The sequence below is a fragment of the Microcebus murinus genome, chromosome 6 (genome assembly GCF_040939455.1).
Source record: "Microcebus murinus isolate Inina chromosome 6, M.murinus_Inina_mat1.0, whole genome shotgun sequence".
Lineage (NCBI taxonomy): Eukaryota > Metazoa > Chordata > Mammalia > Primates > Cheirogaleidae > Microcebus > Microcebus murinus.
Genome location: NC_134109.1, coordinates 14,285,975 through 14,304,966, shown reverse-complemented (window position 1 = coordinate 14,304,966; position 18,992 = coordinate 14,285,975). Strand labels below are relative to the sequence as shown.

At 41.1% G+C, this 18,992-nt stretch overlaps 1 protein-coding gene across 2 annotated transcripts in view; it reads left to right on the top strand.

Annotated features, from left to right (window-relative positions):
* Positions 1 to 18,992, top strand: part of TDP1 (tyrosyl-DNA phosphodiesterase 1) — an 81,655-nt gene that overhangs the window by 58,870 nt on the left and 3,793 nt on the right. For both annotated transcript variants that reach the window (XM_012773966.2, XM_076003777.1), the window contains 2 exons: positions 3,488 to 3,590; positions 13,832 to 13,940. In XM_012773966.2, coding sequence (XP_012629420.1) covers positions 3,488 to 3,590; positions 13,832 to 13,940 — 212 coding nt within the window. The remainder of the gene's footprint in view (positions 1 to 3,487; positions 3,591 to 13,831; positions 13,941 to 18,992) is intronic.

The window sequence follows — 18,992 nt, the reverse complement described above, 5'->3', positions numbered from 1 at the left end:
GGATGAAATTTTCATGATGTGGACTGAGATCAAACCTATAATTAGCAGCCATGCCCTATAAGCTGTGACAGAATAGTCTACCACCACTTATGCTCCTTGTAGGCAAGGGTCCTAATACACTGCCTAATTAAATAACTGACCATTATTCAGCTTAGTGCCTTATTCAGTTCAGGTTGCTATACAAAGCAGCTTATAAGCAACAGAAACTTATTTCTTACAGTTCTAGAAACAAGAATTTCAATACCAGCATGGTTGGGTTCTAGTGAGGGCTCTCTTCTGGGTTGCAGACTGCTGACTTCTCATTGTATCCTCACATGGCAGAAAGAGGGCAAGGCAGCTCTCTGGGGTCTCCTTTATATGGTTACCAATCCCATCCATGAGGGCTCCATCCTCATGACTTAATCACCCCCTCCAAAGGCCCTGCCTCCTATTACCACCACACTGAGAGGCTAGGATTTCAATGTATGAATTCTGGAGGAACATGAACATTCAGTTCATAATACTTGGTAATGGGTCAGCCTGGCTAGGCTGAACCATGTTTTCCAGAATTCCTTTTCTTATATGTTTCTGATTAGGGTGGACCCCAGGGGAGATTCTTAAGAGATATTTGTAGGGCCAGTGTGAAGCCGCAGCCATTTTATAACAACATATATGTCACTATGTACTGGCTCACCTCGTTGGCATAAGGAAGCAGCTGGATCTGGTGTCCTCTGCTGGGTCCTCTGGCTTCTCTAATTCCTGGCCTCACCAAGTTTGTATGTTTAGCTCTGTGATGAGGGGCCTTGGCTTCTGCAAGATACCCACACCCTCAATCCCAGAGGCAACAAAAACCACCATGGGTTTCTGTCCTCATGGGCTTTGGCTTATGCTTGTGGTCCTAGCTGGTCACTCTCCACTTCATGTCCATCCTCCTGGCTTCTGCTTGTCCTGGAGACTTCCAGCTTCAGTAGCAGGGCAAAGATGACAGCTTATGAAGACATTAACCAGCTCCCACAATTACATGATAACATATTCCTGTAAATATATAATCTCCTAGTTATAGTTCTATGATTGAACCATGGCTGACACACCTCTGTCTCCCAGATGCTACTGTTTTATCATCATTACTTTATTAGTGGCCTGGGCAGAGTTTCTAGAACACGAGACATCCAGAATCCTGCCCTCTAGAATTCTCCATCTCACAGAATAGCCCTGTACCTGAAAGAATCCATAGTAGATTAAATATTCCACCTCTCTTTAGTAACGAAGCTTCATTCAGTATCCAGCAACAACAAGAGAATAAACCACAGCACTGGGGGGAGAAACAGCCCAGTCCAGAAGGAGACAGAAGAAAGATGGAAGAATGAGGGCAGGGGGGAGCAAGGTGGTGGAAATGAGCTCTCAGCAGAAGCCAAGACAGGCAGAGGACAGTGGATCCTATGTGGAGGAGGACAGAAGCTGGAACTCTTTTGGAGTTTTAGGAGCAAAAGAGCCCAGTCGTGTCATTGCTTTATGAAAGATGTGTGAGTGCTTTTGCTGTAGGTGGTTATCTATACTACCCCATACCCTACACACACAGCTGCAGGGAAGAATTTGGAAATATATACCCCATCCTCCTGGCTGCCACAGCTGCTACTGATTCAAAGTATTATCCATAATGTGAAAAATTTAAAGATGATATCTCAAGGAATATTTATTTAGTGACCTGCAAGTGACATTCAGTCTCTCAATATTCAGGATAGACTTTTTAAGGTTCCAAATGCTTGAAATTCTGTTAGAACCCGAGTACAATGGAGAGATTAGAGGAAAGCAACTGGAGGGGGGTATCCTCATGGTCTCCATTGAACTTTACTTTGGAATAAGCCTTCAAGTCTTGGAATGGTGAGAAAACATGACTAGTAAGGAACGAATGAGAACAGTTTTCCAAAAGGTACCTGCTGACAGTGAGGAGTTACCCAGAAGATGATAGTCTAGAAAGTGAGAAAAACTTTCATAGGAAGACTACTGCCATCTCACACTCACTGTTTAGTGTTGCTGTTAGACGTCTGTCTTTGCCCAGGAGATCACCTTTTTTTGCTTTTAGGTGAGAGACCTAAAACCAAGCTGTGGCCTTGGACTTTTAAATATAACATTTTTCCTAGAGTCATACCAGTTTATTGTAAACATCTGACTTCCTCTGCATTTTAAATCTCTGTGATACATCACAGTGACATTCATGATTGTGGCCCTTGTGCATCAAAGGAGGGTTCCCTACCCTCAGTATGGTCCATTTAAGAAGGCAGAAAGGGTCTGTAAATACACTTTTTTTTTAAATGAGCTTAATCACTTCAAGAGTTTTCCTTAACTCTGATTTCCACATTTTTCCTTCTATTTCCACAGAACCCTTAACACAGAGATCATTCTTTTCATCTTACTGATTGTTTGACTCTCCCATTCCAACAGACAGCAATTCCAGCATATACCTCAGGAGAATACTTGATGCATCAGTGAATGAATCTTGAAATACTCGGTCATTCACAAAGGCTTTAAGGATTCTGAATAGCTAAGGTTTTACGGTTTTTATTATTTTTATAGAATTATAGTGTATGTGCAGATTTGTTACATGGATGTATTGCATAGTGAAGTCTGGGCTTTTTGTGTAGCCCTCCCCCAATTAGTTACTGAGTAGATAATTTCTCATTCCATACCCCCCCTCCCATCCTTACTATATATGTTTTAAAAATGAAATAGATTTGGGTGAACCTAATTGGGAATAAAAGTTTATAGAGGGTTTATGTTAATCACTAGAAGAGAGTTCTCTGCTGCATTTGCTGTAAAAGAGAGTCTGTAAAGCCCACGCCTCAATACTTAGTCATCTCCACTCCTGAGTGTCCTAATGTGTGTCTTGTCACCTCCTGTGTGGGCAGTTCCGAGTTTCCTTCCTCCAGCTGCACCATATAGTTTTTTAGCCACAACTCTTTGAACATATAAAACATTCTAAGTGCATCATTTCTTTCCAGATACAAATACCAATCTAGTGCCCTCAGAACTGTTTTCTTTAGATTCCAAGTAGAAATTACCATTAACTGGCCAAAAAAAAAAAGGAGGGAGAGAAAGGAAATATGAAGCTTAAGATACTACTGTGTAAGATAATATTTACATTGTTTTTTACCTTAAATGCTACTTTCATAAACAATAAAACTAGAAATCCTGGCTACACCAAAGTCATGAAACAGAAAAGGGTTTTAAACAGAAAAACCCTACAGGAAGATAATTATTTTAATAGCTGCCCCCAGGAATATGCAGATGAGGGTAAAGCTATCCCACATTAGCAATTAGATAAATCTCGAGGGTTATAGTACAGCAGGATTTAAGTTCCCTTTTCAAAAATGCCATAACTCTGCTAGAAGCTGAATGAACGTGATTGCAGCTATGTATTTTTTTGACCTGTGCTCTTGCAGCTGTGCAAGTTTGACCCACACTGAAATGCCTCACTGAGTCAGCCCTTTCTGCATCCTTGTCTCTGCAGCGCAAATCTGTCCAAAGCTGCCTGGGGAGCGTTAGAGAAGAATGGTGCCCAGCTCATGATCCGCTCCTACGAGCTTGGAGTCCTTTTCCTCCCTTCAGCATTTGTAAGTTTCTCTTCCAACTGCCCAGTTGGTCACCTGTGAAATGAATTGGGTTCTCGTCCTTTAGTTGCAATGGCCTGACCAAGTTCAGCAGATAACAGAGTCAGGATTCTTGATCCAGGGCCTGTGCTCTTAACCATCAGTCTGTGCTCATGAACTTATTGAACACTCACTAATCTAGGTACAGCTGGATACTGCTCTCAAGGCATGTGCTTAATTAGAAACTGACAATAGTGCTTCAGGTAAAGTTAACAATATTTAGGTAAATACTGTGAACCATGATGTGAAGATTTATCACAAGGTGGTTAGTAACAAGTCACCAAAGGAATGGCCCAGCCAAGCACAAAACATTTTAGGAGGGGTTATTGATTGATTGGAAGATACAGTTAGGAAGCAGGAGAGCTTGGTGTGGGTATTTGAAGGATGTCTAGGAATTAGGGTGCATGTAGAGAGGTGGGAATGGCATTGTACCTGGAAAGGTACTGGCAAGAGCATAAACTGGAAGCAGAGAAGCTCGCATCATCAGCTGGAGTTTAGGGGCTCACAAAGGATGCGTGCTGCTTGCCCAGTGAGTGCCCTGGAAAGGCACCATGTTGCAAGCTGTCTCTTGGGATGTCCAGCACAGCCAGCTTGTCTCCCAGCTTTGGAACAGCTTGAGGTTTCTGCAGCCAAACACTCGAGAAGAAGTGGCTGGCTTGCCTATAGGGACTGGGTTGTACAAACTCTCTGTTTCTCTAAACATGAGAATGACACTTGGGCCAGAGAGACATTCCCCCTGTGAGAGGCGGAGAGGCCCCAAGATCTCCCATCCCACCTCCTCACGCTCACTCTGGACACGTGCTCAGAATTGCCCACATGATGAGCTGGCTGATGCTTGTTTCCCCTTTTACTTTTTTATGGCTTGCTATAGTTGAATTTATGATAAACACATGTGATACAACTCTGTCATGAACCACTTTGGACCAGAAGATTTAGCTAAGGGGTGCTGTGTGCTTATCCTAGACTGAAATCTGGCCCCACATGACACATGGGAATTTGGTCTTCAGGCACGCTGGAGAGCACGTTCCCTCCCAGGCCCCTGACACTGTCCACTGTTTCTCTTCTCACACCATGCTCAGGTGAAGAGCTCTTTTCTCCCTTTCTCTCTCCTCCCCTTCTTTATCAGTTCTTTTCCTTTTCATCTAAGAATTTCACTACAAAACCATGTAACTGGCCTTTGCGGGTGGTATAAGATTTCAGCATGTTTTGTCTCTCTCCTACAGAGTGAAAACAAAGCAGATCTACATGTTGTTTGCAGCTAAAGATTTCAACTTTCACAGCCCTGTAATCTAGATGGTTGCCCTATCTTGTAGATGGGATTCCATAGCCAGAGGAGAGATCCAGTCACCAAACCTCAGTCTTCTCATTGATCCCTCCTGTGATCTTTCAGCTTTGTCACAGCTCCTGGGAACCAGTGAAGTCACAACACTGAGATAGCAGCATTCAGTACGTTGGTGTGATTATAGCAACTGTAGCTTTAAGCTGAGGCTGGAATTATCTCCCAGTAATAAGTAATGGAATAAATTCCGTGTCACTCTCGTTTGGCTTTTATTGTCAGCATTTGCAAAAATCTAGTCTTTTGTGACTATTCTAATCTGATCTCTGATCATGAAAATGGTAATAAGAAAGAAATATGTTGCTCTTCCAGGTCCTCTTAACCTCTAAGCTACTAATTTTTCAGATATTCTTTTTGTGATTATACATTATAGAAAGCCAATAGAGAAAAAAATGACAATAATCATTAGAATCCCCAGACTGGCTTGTATTTCTATACTTTTAGAATAAGAAAGGAGCTCCACTATAGCACATTCTAGGTAGAATAGAGATTCCATGATTTAAAAAGATCAGCAAGCAAGAATATAAAAAACAGATTCCACCCCTTCTGTGCTATACCAGCAGATTCAAGAGCTGGGCCCTAATTAGAGTGATATGTAATTAACATACTATGATGGTAACAGATTTTCCAATAGTCAGTTTGTTGGCATGTCTCGGGATTACAGAGCCTGAAACAGTGCTTTCCAGCATGTTTCCTGCACAACACTGATGAGGACCCACAAACTGCACCTGTCTTGCCATCAGCCATTTTCTCATTTGGTTGGGTTGTCTGTGTCCTCCAGTGAATCATAAGTGACTTTTGGCAAGGTGCTGTAATTAGGTATTGCGGACAATATGCAGAAGTGTTTTGACCTTGCTCTCCCCAGGAGCTAATAGTCAAATTGGGCAAGTGGATGCAGAAGTCAGATAGGGGCCCTATATGTGAGTAATAAGAGATATTCTAGGTGTGAGCTGAGTGCTGAGATATAAGGGAGGTGTCTTGCCTGAGTGAGCAGAACCCAGAGGACTAAAGGGGGGACATTTGTGTTCTTTTGGTTGTGTTTTGTAGAAATCAACTTGAGCCCCCAAAAGGAGAGAGTTTATTGAGAAGATGCTGGGGCGAGTGTCATAGCATCAGAGGAATTGTTGGACAACTGAGACGCGGAGGGAGGGAGGAGGCCTGCTCCTGGGGGCCTCAGCGATGACCTCTCTGGGTCGCTTGCTGCCACTGGCATGGCTCTGTGGCTCTGATGCTGGCCATTCAGAGAAGCATTGTCAGGTTCTTGCGTTATTGGAGACTTTGTCTTTAAGCAGCTATATCACAATATCTACGTTGTTTACTGTCATGTGAAGCTTCTGGAAAAGTAGTGGACCTTTGTTTGGCCTTCACAGAATTAACATTTATTCTTTTGACTTTGAAGACAATCCAAAGATCTATGCCATGAGGTAATTTGTCATTTTGCTGAGTTTATATGAGCACAGGAATGCGACGCTTAGCTTGTGAGGGAGAGGCTGCCCAGCAGAACAACTCGGTGTTTCCCTCCTAAAAGTATATCCCAGGCTCATAACCAAACATTCCAACAGTCTGGGATTGGCTTCCTGGACGTTCAGTTCAGTTCCATAAGCACCTTGTGCCTCCTGCTGGGGATAGGATGAAGGGTGAGATGGAATCTTCATTCTTGGGAAATTCATGGATAACTTGAGGGAACAGACACAAGTTGTTACAGTATGTGACAAGATCTAGGGGTATGGGGCCTTTAAAATATAAGGGCTCTGAGAAGAGAGGGAGCATGTTATCTGCCTGGGGTACTTGGGAAAGGCTTCCTTAAGGAGGTGGCATTCAATCTGGGTTTTGAGAAATGAGCACAGGCTTAACCCACTATCAGGAGAGTTGAGGCTTCCAGATAGAGATAACAGTACATGTTATATCTGGGAAAGAACAAACAGTTCCATGTGCCCAGAATGGGGACAGAGTGTGGGGCATGGGCCATGAGAGGTTGGAATCCCGACATGAAGGAGATTAGGGTTGGCCTTGGTCCCACTCACATGGTAGGAAGCCACCAGTTTTCTAAGCAGGGTTAGTGGTCTCATTGGGCCAGTTTGCAGAGAATTTGAATCTTATAAAGCATAATTCTTAAATTTTCATTGTAATTTACATTATTCAAAAGGTACTTGAGGATACATTGCAAATACCAAAAACAACATTTGGACCACACTTTTAAAAAATCTGATTGTTAATTACTATTACCATTCACCCCATTGTCTAGTTCAAGTGCAAAAATCATCTTTGACAACTCTTTCATCTCCATATCTGTGTAGCAGCCAAGTCTTGTCATTTCTGACTCCTTAATGATGCTTGATAATCTGTCCCCTCTGGCCATCCGTGCAACCACTGCATGCAGGGCATGTCAACTCTTACTGTCATTGCTCCCACCTCACCTCCTCATGGTGTTCCTCAGCCTGCTGCCAAAATGGTCTTTGTAGACCACAAATCTGGTTACATTACCCACCTGCTTCAAATCCTGTAAGGTAGAATGCAGGCTCCTTGGCGTGGCATCCTTTGTTAGCTGACTCCTAACTACCCAGGCCTCACCCTTGACCTCTCATTCCTGGTATCTTGTGTTCCAGCCATGCAAAACTCACGTTCCTCCTGTGGGCCAGGTCCTCCCTGCTAGCCAGCCCTAACCTGCATTGGGAATGGCACCTTTACATTGCCACCTTCACCTACTGCACTTTACTCCGGGCACCCCTCTGCACCCTACAACTTTCTAGAACCTGGGGTGCTTCACATTTCCCAATGTATCGTGACCACCATTGATTTGTGTGTCTCCTTGAGGAGATTGAGCTGCTTTCCCGTGGGTCACGTGGGAGCATTTTAGTAAATGTTAGTTGACGTTTCCTTTAAATTCCTAGAGTACACACTGCCCCATACTAAACAATGTGAAGGGAAATGTGCAAAAACAGTGTCGGTGGAGTCTGCATTTGGTCCAGTGGCTATTGTGTGGAGTAAGTACTTAAATATGTTCATAAATCATGTTGTAAGCAATTTGCAGCATGGAAGAGCCCATCTGTAGCTGTCTTGTTGAAATTAAAGTACGCCCTTAGGAACCTGTTGTAGTACTTAAAAATGGCAGTCCCTATATATTCATTTAATAAATGTCTGTATTAATTATCTTAAAATATTTACTGATAATGCAGTTTGGCAATAAATGAAGACTGGTGTTATTTCCTTTTTTAGGTTTCCCTCATCAGTACTAGCAAGACATGCCTTTTAATGTTTTTAGTTACATATTTGCCAAATAGACTTAATACAAAATTTTGTAGTCATCCTCTGATTGGACATCGTCCAGAATTTAGTTCCTTGAGATCAGCCCACCTTTGTGCTTCTTGGGCGGAACTCTGTGTCCATAACACCCACATTTCTGAGTTATCAGCAACTGGAGTTGCCACTTTTGTCCTTCACCAGTGGACTGTGTCATTCACTGTGTTCAGAATGCTGACTGGAGGCCATTGTTGCAAACGTTCAAGTTTAGTGTTCAGAATGGCACAGTGTCGAACACTGCAGAAGCCTCACCCAGAAGGAACCCTGCAGTTCTCTACTTCCCTGAGGCCATGATTGGGACCTGTCACTCAGCAACCCAGTGGCCATGTGACACGACTCTCCTGTAGTATAAAAACTATAGTGGATAGACAGCCAGCATTTCCCATTCATAGTAAAGATGCCATTTGAAACTCTGGAGGCTCACGAGTCCCTGGCACTCCTTGTTCCAACTAAACGAATGAATCCAGAAATATATCCTTTTGAGATCAAATTAACTTGCAATTAGAACAAGTTGTCAATAGCTTTCCCTTTGATTAAGAACACTTTGAAGAGCTTTGGAGATTAATGTCAAGGTACATTTGACTTTGTGTGCCCAGTACTTAGTGATGTTTGGTTCGTACTAGGTGCCTAATAAAAGTTTGTTGATTTAAATCAAAAACTTTATTCTTTGAAGTCTAGTATCAACTTATCAATTATAATGTTTTCTGGGTTGTCCCTTTACTTTCAGAGTATTTAACTTTTAAATTAACTCATTAAGGTTCAGAAAATCTCAATATAGAAAAGATCTGAGGATTTTAAAGAACAGTAGCTGTGTTCCAGACCCTAAGGCATCTGTGTGTCTATCAGGGAATTACAAGTATTTGCACTTCATTCCTTTTGGTGTTTATTAAGCACATACTTAGTTGGATACTGAGTAGGCCCTGGGCTTGAGCCCTGCCTAACGCATTGTGGCTGGAACGCCTCCTACCACAGGGAATAATGCATGTAACCATCTGAGAAGCCTGGAACAACATCCAGTGCTGTTTCCTTCCAGATGAAGGTGGCCCAGTTTGCCCTGTGCTTGTCTTAAAATGAGACACATCTCAGTCTCCTCTGAGCCCAGATTCACTTGCTCCTGCGTAGTGGGTTCCTTCATTTCCATGGTCAGAATCAAAAGTGCTTCAACCAAATCTCTAAAAAGTCAAATCTCTACTCTATTCTCTGTCCTGGTTAAACTATTGTCTTTTTGTTGTCAAAAATGGCATATGCCACAGGTATATGCTCTCTATGGCTGTGGTTGGAAGAACTAAAAAATATAAGAGCCACCAGCTTAACCCTCTCCTCGTCCTCCCTCCCTGCACCACCTCTGCCCTCTGCCTTGGCTCAGCCCATTAGTTGTGGGCTCCCAGGGTTTCCCAGGAGGCCACAGCTGGGGAATACTGTTTCATGTGGCCTTTCTTGGTAACTCTGATGTTCTCCCATCCAGCTAACAAAGCCATAACCCTAGCATTCTGTTCCTTTCTCTCACCTGTCCAGTGTCATCTTCCCTGGCAAGAATTTCGTTGCCTGCTCCTGCGGTCATCTCCCACTCCACCCCACGCCCTGGATTAACTGACTCTCTTTCCCCATCTCGGCGGCTACTCTGCTTCTGAAGCTGTGTTTCCCCCACATGTCAGGGTCTGTGTTCCTCTGCCCTTAAACCTTCAGTGGCTCCCCTTGGCCTATGAGACAATGGTCAGATTCCTTTGTGTGACGTCAAGGTGTGCTATGAGCTGGAGCAGCATGCCTCCCAGCCTCCTTTCCTGTTCTCTGTCCTCACACCCCTGGGCTTCATCTCCCACAAGTGCTAGTTAGCATACTTATGCCTAGGCTGTGGCAGCCACTGCCCCTTGCTAGTGTGATCCTGGGCTGCTGCTCTTTGCCTCAGAGACTCTGAAATAACTTGGGAAGATACAGAATATGGGAGAACACAAGAGATCCCAAGGACCAAGAAAAGGGACTTTCCCAGAATACACAGTTTGAAAATTTAGGGACCTCAGATCTATAGGAGCCAAACTGACAAAAAGAAAATGGACTTTGAAGTGAAACAGACCAGATTGGGACCCTGCTTACGAGCTGTATTAGACTTGGCCCTGTTATTCTCAGCTGTACAATGCGGATGGTGTAGTAGCCAATTCAGAGTCATGTGAGAACTGAGTCAGGACCTGGGAAGTGTTGAAAAGAGTGCCTGGTGCTTAGCAAGGCTCGGTAAGGGTTGATATTAGCAGTACCAGCAACAGCATATAAACCACACAGTTCCACAGAAGGTTGAAAGCAGAGGCTGATACTCTGTGGGCTTTGAATTAAAATCTTAATGTCACTTGTATGATGTGGTCTTTTTCCCCTTCTGAACTGTACTCTACCACACTCAAACAGCCCTTTGTTTATCAAAAACGCATCCTTTAAAGCCCTGTTAGGTTTATGCTTCTCCACAAAGCTTTTCCCAAGTCCCTATCTGGAAATACTTCAGCAGTTGATTGTGCACTGCCTTGCAGGAAGAAACATGCCACCACGTTTCTGAGATTCACTTCCTTATCAGTTAGTTCATCTTTGATTAAGTGTACTCCTTCTGGCAAGTTCAGTTGCTATCACTGTTTTACCCAGGAAAACCTGATACCTTGTGTAGGGTTTTACCACTTGAGGTTGCTACTTAGATAGCTGCAACTAAAAAAATAAATTACATCTCTAACTGAAATTGGAGCATGCTTCTTGTTCTGTCTGATTGAGCTAAGCTGCTAAATCTAAATCATCACAACGATAAGCAGTTCTTTCACTCCCAAAGCTGATGAAGGGAAAAGCCAGCAATTTCTCGTGTGTGATAGATGTCCACCCTCTCACCTGGTGCTTTATAAATGTATTGTCTTAACTGTCTTTTATGTATCTGTGCCTGGGAGGGTGCCTTCCTCTGTTTTGTAAAATGCCAAGTGATACCACTGTGATATATAAATGATGATAATTAGAAGACAGCCTCAAATTATTTGACATCCAGATTGAAGAGAAAAGTGGTACTTTTTTTTTATAATACCCTAGAATTTGGATCAGAAATGGCATTCAATAAAAAAGCATATTGGTTCCTGTCAGACAGGGATAGCTCAAACCTTCCTATATCTGAAGTCAGACACCACAGAATGGAGCCACAGAATAAGGCACGTACTGTGGCAAGATCTGGGTCCAGGCCATAAAGAACCGTAAGCCATTGCTATGACACATTTGAAAATGTGTCAGGATTTGAATGACACATTTGAAGATGTGTCAGGAAAATGTAATCAGGATTAAGCTAGGAGCTGAAGAAGGAGCTCATTTTTTACCTGAAGCTCCATAAAAGCATAATAATTAAATTGGCATCACTTCCCAAACTGTCCTCTTTATTTTTAAAAATATCGAAATGCCAGGGTTTCCAGAATTTGGCTCATCCTGACTTGAGCTGCCTTAATATTAATATTGACTCTTAAATTTTCAAGGAATTCTTCCTTTGTCATGGCTCCCGGTGGTGAATGTGAAACCATTTGTTTGCTTGGCAGAAAGAACCTAGGACCAAGAATCAGAAAAGCAGGGTTCAATTTCCAGCCATACCACTTTTAATAGCTGTGTGGCCTTGGGCAACTATTTAATCTCCAAATATGTTTCCTCCTCTTCAGGATCACACCTGAATGTATTTACTGTTGTTTATTTCCTGGAATACTTACCATGGGCTAGTCACTGTTCTGAATAACTTGTATAGCCTCGCAATAGCCCTATGAATTAGGTGCAATTATCCTCGCTTAATAGATGAGGAAACCAAGGCCCAGAAAGGTTAAGTAACATGCTAGAATCACACAGCAAGTAAGCAATCTATGAACGTGAGAGATTATTAAGAGTTTCCTCAGATCCAGAATGTGTCAAAATTAGGGTGTGACGGAGGGATGCCAGTGCTGAGGAGCTGGCCCGGCTGCCCTCTGTGTCTTCCCCATCCCTCCTCTGCATTAGTGCTTATGGTCCCCAACCTTCAGAGTAGCGGGCTGTGCATCACTGCCTTAGCTCCACGCTGCTCCCACTGCCCTCCCCCAACGTCCTGTGGGAAAATTGCCTTCCATGAAACTTAGGAATCTGGCTGCACAGCAGGAAGTGAGCAAGGCTTCTTCTGTATTTATAGCTGTTCCCATCACCACTTGAGCTCTGCTCCTCTCCCCACCCCCAGCCTCCCACCCCTGGTCCGTGGAAAAATTGTCCTCCATGAAACCAGTCCTTGGTGCCAAAAAGGTTGGGGACAACTGCATTAGTGGACTTGCCATCACTGGGTCTGCCTGCCCTGTGCCATACCCACTCTGCCTTTGACCGTGCTGCTCTCTCCCCTGAAGTTCTTCCCTACCATCTGTTTATCAAAATTATACCAATTTATCAAGGCCCAGCTAATATATTATCTCCAAAGCCTTTCCTTATCCTGCAGTGGATGGTCATTTTTTTTCCATTTTTGTTTGGAGCTTATGCCTGGCATCTGTCACCTCCTGCCTCTATTAGTGATCACCATCTTCATCAGTGCTATAATCCCATACTTTCCTGTAGGTCTGACCATGCACAAGATACTTTAAAACAATTTATTTCATTTGTTCTTATGCAGAAGCCTATAAAGTAAGCAGGGAAGGCACTTTAATCCCATTTCTATTGCTCAATATTTCTTGAACCCCTATGCACCAGGACTTTGCTAGGTGCTAAAGTTAGCCTCCCCTTAGTAAGGTACATAGTCACGGAGACTAAGAGCCTTAGTTGTCGTCGTTTTTACAGGTTCCTAAGTCATTAGTACTGTTTGATACTTAGGTATTTAGGATCCGAAGAATGGACGTGTGATTGGATGAGTAGACAGAAGGAATGACAGACTAACAAGCAGAATGCCAGGATAATCCAGGAAGGGGGCCAGAGATGATCTGTGTGTGGTAGCACAGTGGGGGGGCAACAGCCAGGTACTAAGCACCTGCCCTGTGGTAGAAGGAAATGGCAGTGTGTTGTCAGCCCAGATATAGAACCTCATCTTCCACCCTGATGATCTAAAGTTAATACTCTGTTCAGGACTTCTTGGAATAAACCTTACATTTTAGAGGTCTTGAAGAATTTTCATTTTTATACTTCTGTCACATTATATTGGAGCACTTTCATTATACATGAGAGCAACTTTTATTTCTTTTTACTCCAGAGCAGACAGCCTGTTACTATAGCAATATTGGAAGTATTTTGAGGTATTTTTATACAGTTTTACAAACTCCCTGCAGACTGTACATAATGTTTGGTAGAAATGGGCTATCATATCCAAATTGGTTTGTGTTGTTTCTTTATATCCTCTGTTAAACTTTTGCAAACTTTGCTGTAATTTTAATTCCTGAAAATTAAAGCTCTCTCATTTTTAGAAAACAAAATAATCTGGCGGGGGTTGTAAATATATTTGCCTATGAAAATTGAAAATAGCTCTGAAATAACTTGAATTTTGTTGTACTGTAAAGATATGATTGCTGCTTAGAATCTTCCGGGTTTTTTTTCAGAAAATGGAGTATAATTATAGATTCCCTTTGTATGTCTGCAGGGCCTAGACAGTTTCAAAGTGAAACAGAAATTCTTCTCTGGCAAAGAGGAGCCGATGTCCACCTTTCCTGTGCCGTATGATCTCCCTCCAGAACTGTATGGAAGTAAAGGTGAGACGCAGATGAAGGAAAACTGGGTGGATAATACCATAGTAGTAGAAATATACAGCCCAGGAGAAGGCCATTGGTTTCAGTGGGAGCCTGGTTCATGGAACCTTCTGGAAGATCAGGTTTGCAGAGGCCCCTTTATCCCCCTGTCTGGGGCCGCAGTTCTCAAACTGGTTGGTCTTGGAACCCCTTAGCACTCTCATAGTTGCTATACAGATGCTCCTCAACTTACCATGGGACTATATTCTGATAAACCCATCATAAGTCAAAAATACACTTACTACACCTAACCTACAAAAACATCATAGCTTAGCCTAGCCCACCTTAAGTGCTCAGAACACTTACCTGGGTCTATACTTGGGCAAAATCATCTAACACAAAGGACTGTTTTATAATAAAGTGTTGACTATCTCATGTAATTTATTAAATTACTGAAATATGGTTTCTACTGAATGCATATGGCTTTCACACCATTACAAAGTCAAAAAATTGTTAAGTTGGGGACCATCTGTATTAGAAATTACAACCAAGAAATTTAACAATAATAAACCCATTGTAACATACTCCTTATGACTATCTCCAAAAAGAAGAAACTAGCAAGGAAAGTGATTTAAGTTTTTGCATGCCTCTTTATTGTTGTAGCTTAAAAGAAGACACCTGCATTCTCATAGCTGCTCTCTGTTGTGATACCACATGTCACATAGCTTCCGCACACCTGTGCGGAAACGGAAGTGAAAACAAATGACTTGCCTAGTATTAAAAATAATTGTGACTGCACAGATCATCCTCTCCAAAAAGGACGTCTCCAGACCATGCTTTGAAAACTGCTGTACTTGACTATGACCTTAAGGGCAGTGACCAAGTATTTTTCATAATAGAAAGTTAATAGGAATAAGTCCAGATGTCCTCTCAGGGAAGCTGACTGGCTGGCTTATTTACAACATTTCCATGTGCACCGGGTGTGACCCAGCCTCACAGACTGTTATGCCACTTTTAGCAGCCCCATGAAGAGCTGTCTTTGAGGTGGGTCCACACCATACTTGCACAAAATGAATTGCATGATCAGAATAAACTTAATAATTTAAAATGGCAAATGCTTATATCACCATAACCAACATATTCTCCCCTGGAAGATATGGGCTTACATAAGTAGCTAGATTATAATCTGCAGGTTTCTGAGCCAGTGCTAAATCTGAACAGAGAACATTTGGGTTTTGATTAGAAAGTTTTAATGACATCACTCCATTAACACTTCCAAATCTCCAATTCCTTAACAGGGTCAGCCTTGCCCAGTCGGTCCCCCAGTTCCCTAGACAATGTTGGGTAGGCTAGCAACTTCCCTACCCTCACTCACCCTTTTCAGTTTCCATTGTGAGCCAAACTTCCCCTTTCTGACAGTCCCATTCCTTAGATTGTGTTGACACATCTAACAAAATTAATCCTATCTCTTGCTGTCCACTGGCCATCCTGCCTCTTGCAGGTGACTTTGTATTTCTCTAATCAGTTGTGTTGCTACTAAGTTATAGAAGGCATTCTTCTTCCCTAAGTATGGAAGTCCTCTGTGCCTCTCTATTGAGTCCTCTAAATTTGTTGTATATTCGTTCATATCCCTTTTTCACTAGCAAGATTTTGTCAGAATATTAAGGAACCTGTCACTACCCTACTTGCCACAAAAAAAAAAACAGAAAAAAAGAAAGAGAACCCTGCTTTCAAGCCAGGCTTTGTTTATGTGCCAACTCTACAACTTACTAACTAGCCTTGGGTGGTTTAGTTACTTTCTCTAGGCCTTAGTGTCTCTCTCTGCAAAATGAAAATATGAATACCCACCTCATACGGTTGTTGAAAAGATTAACTGAGATAATATCTGTGAAGTACACAGCACAGTGTTTAGCTCAGAGTTAGCAGTCAATAAATGTTAGCTTCTTTTATCATAATTGCTTTTATTAAAATGCCTACTTCAGTTCTTGGCACATAATAGATAATGAATTAGTGTGAATTCCCTCCCCTTTCCCTTGGTGAGCTGAGGATTTTATAAGTCTAAGACTTGTGCAGGTCACTCCCTTGTGACCTTCATACCCATACCCCCTATTCCCTTTTGGCTTCGTGCTACACTTTTATTTGTTTCTTTCTCTGTTCTTCAGGTTGCTCTTGTTTTGTTTTGTTTTGTTTTAACCTGAGTTCCTCTGAATAAACATCATAGAGATGGGGGCTGACTGTGATTGCCATAGGCTTTGTCTGCTGGGGCCTGGCCTTGGACCCTGCACTCCCTACCCCAGCCCTGAACCCTGGTTGGATTCTACCCCTCCCTTTAGTCCTAATCTTCAAAGGACTATCAAAGCAAGAATAGAAAATATAGAAACGCCTTAAAAATGTCCTGGGATCCTTTCCATTCCAGTAGAAAAAGCATTCCCAAGAACTTAAAAGTTTGCAACTGGGTAGCATCTTAGACTATGGAATGATAAATCTTTTATTTGGCCAGCAGAATGCTTTCCAATGTTTAAATGAGGTTTTTGGTTTTCAGGCATTTCCTTTGAAAGATACTTATAAGAGAGACGGGGGCATTTTATTTTCTGTTATTACTATTTTATCTTCCACGCTGCTTCAGTGGCATGTAAAATAATGCCAGTAATTCAGACATCATCACTTCACATATATAGCCAACATTCAAAGCAACTGTGTGGACTATAGAAAGGCATTTTACCAAGATTTAGAAAAGTGAGTGGTTAAGAACATTTCCAAAGCACTTCATTTTAAAAAGTGATTTTCAAACCATTGTAAGACATAAAAGATCTTGTTCAGTATTTTTTTAAATCAGAAGACTACAAAAAGTTTAGCAAAGGAGCATACTGCTGTGAACAAAGTTACAGATCAGTGCAAGAGACTGCCAGATAGCTTAAAACCAAGAAATGACCAAAAAAAGTAAAAACTAAGACTCAGCTACCAGTATACCTTGCTTTGTGCAGTAGTTGCTATTTATTCATTCTCTCCGCAGATATATATTGAGGCCCTACTGTGTAAGATATTTTCTGGGTGCTTGGATTATAGCAGTGAGCAAGACAGGCCCCAATCCTTGCCTTCATCAAGCTTAGTTTACTCTTCTAAAAAGTTGTACTTAACCAAACCCACTTTACCAATAGAAACTGTATTTTTAGAAGAAGACATTTATAAAGCAAAATCACCGGTTTTTAAAATCTAACACATTATTTCCATGTGTCCCACTCGCTTCGTGACCCTGATCCTGAAAAGAAAGTGAAACAATGAGTGTGTAATCTCTCCTGCACTCTCTTTCAAGTTCATCTGCTTTGAACTCCCTTTTTAGCTTATATTATCTTTTTAAATACTATTGACAGAGTAAAACGAGGTAAGGGTAAAGTGTATCCTACTTGAACTTAAAGAATAAGTTATATGGCATGTTTTAGAAGTAACTGAACATATAAAGCTTCAGAGGTGTTATATTCTATTAAGTACATTGTTCTATTTTTCTTTTTTAAATACAGAATACGTGTGTTTTTTAAAATTTTTGACATACCTGCAGATTTACAGAAAAGTTGCAAGAACAATTCAAAGAAGTCCCATATACCCTTCACCCTGGTTACCAAATGTCAGTATGTTATCACATTTGCAGCCTAATATTAACTTTTTTCTGATCCATTTGAGAGAAATTTGCAAACATTGTGCCATTATCTCTAAATACTTCATTGTATATTTTCTAAAAATAAAGGCAATCTTTTATATAACCACCGTACAACTATTATCAGCAGTTAACATTGATTCAATACTATTATCCTACAGAATGTATTCAAATTTCATCAGTTTCCCTACTGATGTCCTTTATAGCAATAGAGAAAGTCCAGGTTACATGTTATATTCTGTTATCATTCCTCCTTCGTTTTCATTAATTAGGAACAGTTCCTTAATTTTTTGTTTGTGTTTCATGACATTATTTTGCAGAGCATAGGCTAGTTATTTTGTAAACTGTGGGGAAGATTCTACATTGGGTTTGTCCACTCTTTCTTCCAGTTAGATCCAGGTTATATATTTTTGCCAAGAATGTCAAGAAGTAATGTGTTTTCTTGGTACATCATATCAAGAAGCACATGATATTGATCTACTTGATTACTGGCAATGTTAACTTTGATTGATTGGTTAAGTTGCTGTGTGCCAGATTGTATATACTCTTCTGCAGGTATGATATATTTCAAAATTTTTAAAAATTTTAAGTGGCTGGAACTAAGCTAATAAGCTGCAAGTGTAATTGTTTAGCAGAAGAGATCCTTAAACCTGCTTGGCACTTGAAATATGCATGATAGAGTTAGCACGTATACGGTATATATAATCCTCTAAAACACTTTAAAACATTGGTTCCTAAATGGTCTCACCAGTCTCTCATTGTTTTGTTAATTTCAGAAATAGTTCATTGCATTCAGATAGTAGAAAAATAAACTTCAGTCTAGACCTGTTAGAATGGTCTAGACCTGTGAGATTCCAGATTCATAAAGTATTTTTCTAAGCAAAATGCAAAGTTGATTGAATCGTCCTTTCTAAATAAAATGCAAAAAAGGTAAGTTGCTTAAAATTGTTAGTATATTTTATTTTTAAGGATCTGTTTTTGAAAGACCTTTAGAAATGAATGTTTTTTGAAATGAGGCAGCCAAAAACATATTTTAGAATGAATTTGATCATCTCCTTTAATGAAATCTATTTTTGTTTCATAGTGCAAACAGGCTAAAACTAATAGCTCAACTTTTAAAATTACTTTGTAATCAGGAAGCTTAAGGAAATCTAGAATTATCAAGATAAAAACACGTCATTTATTGAATTCCCTTGAAATAAATATTTGATCTTCAGCAAGTTGAATTCTTCCACTAGTTATTGATAAACTGTTCTGTATATAGTCACATATTATTATTTGAAGTTCTTCACAGAAAACAGTGTTAGTGGATTTTGGATAACACCGATACTGTAATTATAAATTATTGCATTTCTGCTAAGTTGGTAAGCCAGTATAAAATATTTCAGAGCTTTCCAAGGTGATTTCTCAGATGACAGACAGTG